This window comes from Glycine max, chromosome 11 (genome assembly GCF_000004515.6).
Source record: "Glycine max cultivar Williams 82 chromosome 11, Glycine_max_v4.0, whole genome shotgun sequence".
Classification (NCBI taxonomy): Eukaryota; Viridiplantae; Streptophyta; class Magnoliopsida; order Fabales; family Fabaceae; genus Glycine; species Glycine max.
The window spans coordinates 100,832-111,513 of NC_038247.2; the positions used below are offsets into that span (position 1 = coordinate 100,832).

The following is a 10,682-nucleotide window of genomic DNA, read 5'->3' on the forward strand; positions in this document are numbered from 1 at the left end:
TTTATTTAATGGCGTATTAAATAATTTTTCAATTTATAAAATAAAAATTGTCAGTTTGATTTACTCAACTAGAATTTTAAATTTAAAGGTTGGATTCATAATATTTAATATGTACAATGAATTCTTACAAAGAAATATTTTACCAAAAATTACTCTTAGAATAACTTGTATATTTATGTACATTACCATATCACGTTTTTTCTAAACTCAGTTTCTCCCAAACGATAAAAGGCACCAATATAAAATATTTAATTTAATTCTATAATTTTAAAATTTTGAAGGGAACCAGGCTCACCCTTGCCTCCCTTGGGCATGTACCTACCTATAATGAGCCTATTTGTTTAAGTTTTTTTAAAAAAAAAACGTTTTTAATAAAATAAGTAATTTTATGTTTTTTTTATTTGTCTAATTTTTTAAAGAGATAACTACTATTGACTTCCTAAAAATATTTTTTAAAAGATAATTTTTTTCATAATCACTTTTTAAGGTTTAAACAACCTGACCCAAAATGTTGTTTAAATTTATGCTAAATTATAATTGAAAATGGATAGTAAAACTTTGCATATCTTTTTTCAAAATCTTGTGTTCTATAAATATTCTAATAATATTTTATTAATTTTCTATTATATAATTTTAAATATTCCCCAAAAACCAGGTTAAACTCAACATACGATTCGTTAGTTAATAAATTACAATTTTAAAAAGATCATTGCCACAAAAAAAAAAATCTTAAAAATATTACAGATTTACGTAAATAGAATGAATATACAATGAGAGAAACCACAAGTTAACCAAATAATGACAAAAGAACTCTTAGGCTAGGCAAGAAGTGCGGATGCAAACCATTAAACTTAAGCAGCGATGAGGGTTATAATTTATAAAGCAGCTCAACGTACATGTAATCAATATATAAGGAAAATTCTGGCTGTTTAGGAACAAACTGATTTTTGAAGATTATCAATTTTCTGTAATAAGATTATTAGCAAAATTAAGTTTCTTATGTATAAACAAGCGCGCACATGTGCATTTGTTTTAACATCTTGATATAGGTCTTCTTGTATTAAAGAGATTTTTTATTTTCTTGCGGGATATGCCTCATTTATTATTATATCATTTTTGGGTTTAATATAATTTACATTTTTCCTAAAATATATGATTTCATTTTCTCCCTCAAGAAAACAAATTGTCAAATTCCATTGAGCTCTCCTTTCCAATTTTACATCATTAACCCGCCTCAGCAGAAACAGTATCCCTCTTCTCATCACTGCATTCCTGATGCCCTGTGTCACTGCCCACATTGTATCCAATATAACTAATATCTGCCTCAAGCGACCAACTGGTGGGTAAGGAGCTGCCAAGAGCACTCCTTAAAAGTTCTGCCCCATGAATAACGTCATTAAGGATTTCAGAAACACCAGAAATTGTAACCTCCAAAATCACAGACTCCTTGACCTAAAAACCATATCAAGCAGGCAACCCATGTTAACACATTTTAGCTTATAAGCTATTCTTACATGAGAATGAAAATATAGTAAATTTCAACCTTACATGTTACAATTATATATAAATGGTCAAATTAATAGTTAATTAAAATTTCTTGATAACAAGCTATGTGATTCATAATAAAATTTAATTATTAATATTTATTTTTCTCATTTTTGCATAAAAATTTAAAATGACATTCTCATTTGATATTAGTTATACAATTAATCTACGAGGCAAGAATATTCAATATTAGTTATACAATTAAGTATAAATGATTGGGTTGGGATGTTTTATTTAAATTTGATCTTAATCATTTATTAGAAGGAGATATTTATTAGTTATACAATTAAATACTAGTTACTGATTTTTTTTAATAATGAGATTGACTTTATCATTGAGTATACATTGAGTGTGGAATAAGATAAAAATTGCGATCCCACAGTATCTATACTTTTCAGTTCCTTAGAAGATATCGGAGAATCATTATTGTTTTTTGGAAATTCGATTACTGCAAATTATGATTATTGAAAATGTCTAAAATATATTTAATTAGTTTTAATATATTTCATGACAAATAAAGATTTTTACATTTGGTTATATTGTAACCTTTTTCGGTGTATATATATATATATATAGAATTTTTTATGGATATAATCTTCATTCAAAAAACACATCCTAATGATTAAATTATTTCCTTAACAACTTTGATATTTTATTATTATTAATGATGGATTAATACTGTCAGAATTGATATGACAATAGAAAAATAAATATAAATAATTTATATATCTATATCATATAATGCTTAATAACGACAATATCAAATATAAAAAAACTTTAGAAAATAAAAAATACCTAAAAATATAGAAATATAAAAATTAAAATATGCCATATTCACTACTTCAATGAATTGGTTGTAATTAGTGATAAAGAGCCAACATAATATTCTACAAATACACCATAAAATTTTTATCTTGAAGATATGAATCCTAACAATTTTGCATTATTTATTATATATAATATAGAATGAGGGATATACATCATGAGGGGTCAATTGCATTATTTTTTTTTAGACTAAAAGTTTGTAAAATACATTTTGTATTAATTATTTTCTCCTCTTCAAAATTGAAGGTGTGAGATGAAATAATTTATAACATTATACTTTTGTCTTTAATCCTAAGCTTTATTGAGATTTTATTCAGGTCCATTCCTCAATTGATAGTTTGATACCCGATCAAGTTATAACCAACAGGAAAGAATAACGATATGTTTGATGAGTATCATACATGGCACTTGGATAAAAAAAAAAGAAAACAAAACAATGTTTTTTTATTAACAAAACATGTTTCTCTTCATATACCAGGCAACTTGTGAGAATTGTGTATTGTTACGACTCCCTAGCCAAGCGAATCCTCTCATTGTTCATGATGTGATTTGATAACCAAGTCCAAGTGTAATGGAGGAGCAGCATCAAATTAAGAAACAGGAAAAGCAAAGGAAAGAGAGAGGGAGAGAGAAGTGGAAACAAATTTCATTGAGTCCAATGCTAAAACAAACAGTTTTGAATTTGTCATCTCATCTCAGAAGCACGCATCCAAAAGACAGCAGCAGCAGAGGGCAGCCAAACTGCACCAATTCAAACATATGAATAAGAACGCACGCAAGTAATAAAATATGATTTTTTTTTCTATTTCAATATAAACATTTTTATCAACTAGCGTCACAATTATTACTCATACAATACGGCATTTTAAACAAACAAATAATGAATCTAGTTGGATCGGATCTGACTCGGCGATCCAAATTAGAGAGAGAGAGACGCACCAGCCTTCCAAACAACCAGGGCCGGTTGAATTTTGTTGACGGGGCGGAGGCTGAGCGTATTGAGGAGCGTAGGGCGGAGGATACCCCTGCGCCGGGTAGGGCGGCGGAGGATAGCCTTGTTGCGGCAGATATCCCGGCGGTGGGTATCCCGGCGGCGGGTATCCTGGCGGTGGATAGCCTTCCTTTCCGTACCCCTCCGGCTTATAACCTATCGAAGAAAAGAAATTAAAAATTGAGACTCAGATTCAATTAATATATAAAGCAAGATGCACGGAGAGCGAAAAGGAACCTTGCGGCGGTGGAACTCCGACTGGCGGCGGTTGTTGCTGCTGGTTGTAATAACTCATTGCGAAATGGAGTTTTGGAAATAGGAATATTTATTTGTTTGTTTGCTTTGAAGAGAATAAGATGGATGGTATTGGGGCACCTCATGCATCCTTACACCTCCAATCAAAATACTACCTTCCAAACTCACTTCATAACTAATTTTATTATTTTTTAATTGGATTCTCTTTTTAGTTCTTACCCCCCACAAAATATAATAGAAATATTAAACTTTTAATTAACAATGTAGAGATTTCTTTGTAAAATAAAGTTTCTTCAAATTGGTATGAAATGAGAAGAGAAATAATCTTTTTGTTTATTTTTTAAAAATTAACATGATTTTTTAAGATAATCAATAATTATAGATTATTTACCTTTAAAGTCATTTGAAATTAAATAATATTTTCTATTCGAATCTTATTGATGAAAATAGATATAATTGATAAGAGCGATCCACTAAAAGCTACCCGTCAGATTTTCTAATCAAGATTCATTATCGATGAAATTGAAGAATATTCTATACTGTTAATTGCAAAAAGTTTATTAATTTTTCCAAAATATTTACTTGCACTTTGTATTAATTTTCTTGTACATTGTCATTCAAGTTTATGCAAATCTTCAAGGCTTCAGTTCTTTTAACAAATTAACTACTCTATTTTACTTTGCATATCTATTGTTTTCAATAGTTCAATACTTCATTTTTGTTTCATGTCAAAAAATAGATGCATTTAGTATTTTGAAAATACTACTATGTAATTAAATATTTGTTTTTTCAGTCAAAATCATTATTAAAATTTTAATTAAAAGAGCAGTACATTGCTTCTTATTATATTTTCATTACACCAAACATAGGTTCGTTATAGTGCTATACTTTTATATATGAACAATAATTAGACCATCGTTAGAACATGGTATTGCAGCATGAAAAGAAATGGAAGCAATTCGGCTAGCTGATGCAATCGAAGCACAATAATCATTCAATGGATTCATATTTCATACGCCGAATAGTGTTTTATAGATTGTCACCATGACACTGTTAGCTTAGCCATGTGCATGAATTACACATTTCGATGTGATTCTTGACATTATTGGATGCAAATATGAAAATAACTCTTTTGTTTTTATGATATACCTCTTTCCTCTCTACTTAGAATCAAATACAAATGCTCAAATAAAACAATGTCGAAAGGTCATGCCAACATTAGTGATTAGTCGGGGTGTCAAAATTGAGTAAGTTGACGGGTCAGCCCAAATAATTTATTATATGAATTTCATGGTAAATATATTATTTTCGAGATGTCCATTTGAGGAGATGATATAAGGTGCAGTGATCTTGATAAAAGGAAGGATTAAAATGTAAGTGATTGTCATTGTTTTAAAATGTATGTACTTCTAAAAATTGTAAAATTATAGGGATCAAATGAGTAATTTAAAAAAAAAAAACTTGTCCTTTCAAACTGTTACTCCTACCTTAAGAAGGAAAAAAAGGAAGTTTTGTACATTTGAGCAATGGATACCAAAGCAAACAAGTAATTAAATTATTTTATGAGAGATAATTAAATTCATTTTTTGTATAATACTAAGAGAATATGTGAACAGCTAATGGATGTTGACTCATTGGAAGGTCAAAATAGCGATGGGCTTGAAGCTGTTAAGAAGCCCCATATGCCACCGTCAAAATGATGGCCCATGTGAGCTGGATTTGATCTGGGTGCCTGCCCGCCTTTAGACATATATTATGCTCCCCATAGATAGAAAAGAGAAAATTCCAATTATTATTATTATTATTATTATGCCCTCAATTCAATTGGGAAACTTCCACAAGGACAAGTTTGATGTTAACCACCCCTTAAGATACATTTTTTTGCGGTCTGATCCAAGAAAACTGCACATGGCTTTTAAAACTCTTACCCTGTTGATTTAACTACAGTGCTAAGCTTTGCTGCAGTCCTTCAAAGCTCCCCTACATTTTTTTTTTTACATATGAAAATTAAAATGAAGAGTAATGTATTTCTTCTTCTTCTTATTATTATTATAAATTAAAATGATAAATGGTGAAACTAACGCATTATATAAAATTAAGTCAATAGCATGATAACTCTTTCACTTTCTGTTCTTCTCCTACAAATTTTGGATGTATTTATTTCACTTTCAGGACGAGACGTAGACTTCTGTCTTTTCCCTCTTCTTTATTTCTTTTTTTCTTTATAAAATGGTTTAAAGAAAATGTTCTTCGCTAAGTACGCCTTAGGAGTTAGGACTACTCTAATTTGACCATCTACACGTGCACAACACCTTTTAAGATTAGAATCATGTTCATGGCTCATATTGCATCAAATGATATTCCTTTATTGCCAAGTCACTTCTCAATAAATATTTTAAAGGTAAAATCATATTTTTTCTTAAACAATCTAACTTGAAGTTGCTAATGTAATAAATTTCGATAGTTCATAAATAAGAGACTAACTTATATAGTTTCATTACTGCTCAAGTAAATATTAAAATACGTACTAATCAGAATAGTAATTACATATTTTTAATATTATGTTAAAATATGTTTTTTCTCTCTTAAAAATTAGTGAATAAGTTTTTTTTAAAATCTATTTTTCGTCTTTTTGCAAAATTAAAATCTACAATTTTTTTGGTTTGAGATTAGACTTATTGATATCCATACGTATGTGTCATTCTCATGTTCATGTGTTATTTTCCTTGTTAGTTGATTACTATCCTTAAAATTTATGGAGATTAAAAAAGCCCACAAATTACAAATAAAACTGACACAAATTTTCAAACCCCACCTTCTCTAACCTTGGAAACACGAGTACGTAAACAACAAAAAACTAGACTGTGACAACGAATACAACTCCACCATGATGCACCTCCTACCTCACCTTCAAATCCTCCCCGCTGCCATCTCATTCCTCCTCAACTCCATCCTCACCGGACCCTCACCTATGAAACTCTTAACTTAAATCCATCCACAATATTTTTTTTTTATATTATCATTCAATCACATATTAATATGTATTATAAGTTTATTTATTTTTATAAAAATTACTTTAAAAATCTCACTTAATATAATATTTTTATTTACAAAATCACAATATATAAAAATCAAAGTATTCGAAATTTTAATGAGATATTGAACTACTCTAATCACCATAACATTAAAAAAAACTTTTAAATAAATTTAATCAGTTTTATTTTTATTTTTAAAAAACAAAATGTCCTGGATTTATCCTTAATGACCGTATAGTATGTTGCAAAAAAGAATTTTATAAATGACAATTTTAAATTAAACTTTACAAGAGGGCTTTAGATAAAAGTGCGTGTGCACGTGGAGACATGTGTTTTGAATATGTGGAAGCCCGCATATGAATATTATGCAAACGTGCCCACATGCTTCTGTGAATCCTAGTAGAGTGAATGAGATTGCATGTGGATTCATAAAATCCCCAGTCAACCACACTTTGCCCCAAAAATTTTTTACAGTCTCCATTGTCGTAGTTCTGCCAAAGCCATTTTTTTTTCTCTCTTTGCATGCATAGCAATAGAATCTCTTCACACACAGAGAGAAAAAAAGGGTGGTGGTGGTGGTGGTTATGTTTTTATTTTGAGAATGAGACTGACATAAAAAAACAACCAGCACATTTTGCTCTGCAGCAATCTAAATAAATATTACTAGTACTATACAAACTATAAAAGAGGGTTATGTTTCCGTTGAGTCATTCTTTAATCGCCACACATGATGGGCACGGAAAAGGAAAATGGGGCACAAGGATGCTAAATAATTAATGTGTGTTGTTTATGTCCAGAACAGCATATATATTTCCTTTCTTCATTTGAACACTAAACCAGATTACTAAATCAAACCCATTTTTAAGCTTAAGCTATATGGACCACTTTAATTAATATTGTTGTCAACTACAAACACCATGCACCCTTTGCTAATCATGTATCTTAGTAGACATTAGTAGTAATCTTCTCTCAAATTGGGACATATAAAGCGTGCAGACAGAGAGAGAGAGAGAGAGAGGCATTACTGCTCAAGGGATAGGTGTCCATACAGTGTGGAAGGGGAAATGGACGTGTAGCCGGTTTTGTTAAGAGGGTACACAGTGCATCGCTGTCTAGCATGTGAAGGGTGTTGTGTTGTTGTGGATTTCTTTCTCTCTCTTTACATTTACATGCACCCCAACTGGCACTTTGCACATATGGGAAGGAAGAGAGTCAGGACAAAACTAGTCTAGGATTGGAGTCCGATTCTCTTGGTTTTCTCCAACACTTTATCCAACTTGGCTGGTGTTCACCCGAAACCAAAACTAGATAGCCACGTTGCCACGCAGTTAATAATACCTAGTATAGTAGTATGTGAGTGTTTCATCCAAGTTGAACTCTCTCTTTTTACCATTACTCCCTCTTCATCATAAATTGGACACTCCTTCAAAGTAAAACCAGAATAAGTAGTGTGAATAACCAACCCATTTTAGATTTCATTCCTTTGAGAAGCAAAGGAGATGAATGCATTGGCTTCACAATGCAGTAGTGGGTGTGAGTCTGGCTGGACTCTATACCTGGAGCACTCTTTCCAGCTGAACCACAATGCCTCTTCACATACAACTTCGCAGTTGTTCAAAGACAAACAGACCAAAAAGCTGGAGGAGGCTGAGGAAGAGGACTTGTCCATGGTTTCTGATGCTTCTTCTGGGCCTCCACACTTACACTTGCCAGATGCACAAGATAATGGGAGCTTTTATTCTGCATCTAAGGCGGCAAAACTTGGCAAGAAAAGTAAAAAGAGGCAGAAAGTTAAGGAAAACCAACACTTGCCTTCTTTGCTTGATGATACTGCTAGCTCTCCGGTCTTTGACTTCTCCATGGTGACTTTCACCTTCCTTGCATTGCCCTATCTCCTTTTTCTAGTGCTAAAAAAATCACCACTTGTAGTTCTTGTTATGCGATATATAGATGATACTCATTTGGCTCTTGACAATTTTTCAGAACAATTTCACTGTGACCAAACAACAAACTTCCGCAGAGAGCATGCTAGATTACTCACAAGGCTTCTCTGCTACTTATTATGAGGTGCTTCATTGGTTTGCTTCTTTCTTTGAAGGCTACATTTTATTCAAAGTCATATATGAAAATAATCATATTCTTGCAGGAGAGATCCTCATTGCAAGACCACTTTGAGTTTTTACAGCAATCTCAATCAGAAAATGGAGTTCGTAACAACAAGTAAGCAAATGTTTCTTCTGTACACTGGTAAAGTATTTTATCATATGTGACCATTCAATTGCATTTCGTGCTTAACAGATGGTACGGAGAGAAAGAGATGGGAATGATATAAAGATAAGTTCTATTTCTACGGATGGCTACCGCAGCTATACAACTTGTTGCAGTGGAAGATACTGAAGATCGATGAAGATGGTGTGGAAGGAATCTGATCTCGAAAGGGATTCTGATCCTTTGTTTTCTATTGTCATATCTTTTAGCTGTCAATGCAGTGAGAAACAAACTGAAAGGAAGGAAAATTTAGAAATAAACTTTTTTTTTCTTCTTTTTTCTTTCATAATTTAATTTTCTTGTCAATGAATAGTGCACACAAGATAGATAAGTTAGGCAGGTTCAGTGTAAGCATGCTCAATCCTTGTTTTTGTTTGATGAAGCAAGCCCCATGCTCAATTTATATCACCAAAGCAACTTTTGCCAAACAAATATTTAATTCTTCAACCGCATATTCTCCAAAAGTATAATGACCAAGCCTTTGTTTTTCTCTTCCGGGTATAAAATACTAACGCTCTAATGAAATGAAATGAGAACAACTTTTACGCATCAAGAGCTATTGTATAGTTGCTGATGCCTGGTAGAGTGCATCTTGTTCTTGTGTTCATATTCAAAATTCAGGGGGAGCAGAGGTTCCTGCTTTCAGTGCTTTGGAAATGCAAAATTTCCTTACTAAGTGCAATCTTGGGGCTGACAACATGTTCCTCAATCTTTCTGTGTAGTTTAGATCTCAGCTACGCGCGCACAAGTGTATCCTAAGTAATACTCTGGAAGATGACAGTGATACGCTCCTATATCGTAAAAACTTAGGCAGTCACATCTCAAAATTAGCCCCGAAATTAACAAACTAATAACACAAGAAAAGCGTATAGCTATGAGAGGAATATAAATATATGGCGTTTGTGTTGAACGAAATTAATTATGCTTTTAGTAAACCAATTGTACGGTTTTTTCCCGCTTTTTTTAATCATAAAAATCCATTTTTTTAGTCAAGCGAGACAAAAATGTAGTACTACCCACTAATTCTGATGAAGGCCATGTCATCCTAGTTGAGTAGGCAGGATGTCTTTAATCTACATTTGAATCTTTACGTTAGTATCTGTGAATATAAATTAAGATTATCTGTAATACATAATCATCTACAGATACAAGACCTTCATACACTTTTGGAAGAGTCTAGACTTTCATATATATGCATCTCTTAAAATGTTTTCTAAGCTCAGGAGATCCTTCCTGAGATCTTCCAGACCCAGAGGAACATGCCCCATTTTGTTTAGTATTTCAACTTTATCTCGTTTGGGAGGATCCCCATTTTAAAATATCATAAATGATGTTTTTTTTTTAATGTAGGTTTGCTCCCTTCAAGTCTGTCTGCTTGGAAGCTGTCGTAGGACTTGATGTCATGCACAATTATGTGTCTCTTTAAAAGTTTTTTTTAATATGTTATTCCTTTAATTTACTTATTATTCCCAGAATCTAGTATTGTGAGGCCAGAGAGGTTGAAAAGATGGCCATTGAGAATTTGGGATGCCAAAATAAAAATATCTGCCCGCATGTTTGTTTTCTCCTATATATAATCCGAGTACGGAAATAGGAATTAAAAAATGCTAATAGAGGAAGCTAAGCTAAAGACAAATAAAACTCAAAAACTTCTAGATAGAGAAATTATTTAACTTAAACGTTGTCCACTTGCATTCCATGAAATTGGATAAGAGTCCAAAAGAGTATGGGAAAACATTTTCTGCCTTTCCAACCACCTCCAA

The 10,682-nt window shown here is 31.9% G+C and overlaps 2 protein-coding genes across 3 annotated transcripts; one reads left to right on the forward strand and one right to left on the reverse strand.

The window, feature by feature from the left end:
* Nucleotides 1–2,759: 2,759 nt before the first annotated feature.
* Nucleotides 2,760–3,807, reverse strand: LOC106795152 (uncharacterized). The gene is made up of 3 exons (NM_001364688.1): nucleotides 3,599–3,807; nucleotides 3,310–3,517; nucleotides 2,760–3,111 (listed from the first exon to the last, which is right to left on the reverse strand). The coding sequence occupies exons 1-3, from the start codon at nucleotides 3,654–3,656 to the stop codon at nucleotides 3,066–3,068; spliced, it is 312 nt and encodes a 103-aa protein (NP_001351617.1). The 5' UTR covers nucleotides 3,657–3,807; the 3' UTR covers nucleotides 2,760–3,065.
* Nucleotides 3,808–7,727: 3,920 nt separating this feature from the next.
* Nucleotides 7,728–9,408, forward strand: LOC100797069 (protein SOB FIVE-LIKE 5). Of its 2 annotated transcripts, XM_003538585.5 has the most exons (4): nucleotides 7,731–8,513; nucleotides 8,635–8,718; nucleotides 8,798–8,871; nucleotides 8,950–9,408. In XM_003538585.5, the coding sequence occupies exons 1-4, from the start codon at nucleotides 8,151–8,153 to the stop codon at nucleotides 8,981–8,983; spliced, it is 555 nt and encodes a 184-aa protein (XP_003538633.2). In that variant the 5' UTR covers nucleotides 7,731–8,150; the 3' UTR covers nucleotides 8,984–9,408. The 2 variants fall into 2 exon arrangements, with proteins under 2 accessions (XP_040862438.1, XP_003538633.2); XM_041006504.1 differs by lacking the exon at nucleotides 8,950–9,408 and having other exon boundaries at nucleotides 7,728–8,513; nucleotides 8,798–8,875.
* The last annotated feature ends 1,274 nt before the right edge of the window (nucleotides 9,409–10,682 follow it).

Bases quoted from the DNA above. Each gene is read 5' to 3' on its own strand.
- LOC100797069 (XM_003538585.5), top strand. From the start codon at position 8,151: ATGAATGCATTGGCTTCACAATGCAGTAGTGGGTGTGAGTCTGGCTGG. The intron at 8,514-8,634 runs GTGACTTTCACC...ACAATTTTTCAG, and splicing joins CGGTCTTTGACTTCTCCATG to AACAATTTCACTGTGACCAA. The intron at 8,872-8,949 runs GTAAGCAAATGT...CGTGCTTAACAG, and splicing joins AATGGAGTTCGTAACAACAA to ATGGTACGGAGAGAAAGAGA.
- LOC106795152 (NM_001364688.1), bottom strand. From the start codon at position 3,656: ATGAGTTATTACAACCAGCAGCAACAACCGCCGCCAGTCGGAGTTCCA. The intron at 3,518-3,598 runs GTTCCTTTTCGC...TTTCTTCGATAG, and splicing joins CGGAGTTCCACCGCCGCAAG to GTTATAAGCCGGAGGGGTAC. The intron at 3,112-3,309 runs GTGCGTCTCTCT...GAATTGGTGCAG, and splicing joins CCTGGTTGTTTGGAAGGCTG to TTTGGCTGCCCTCTGCTGCT.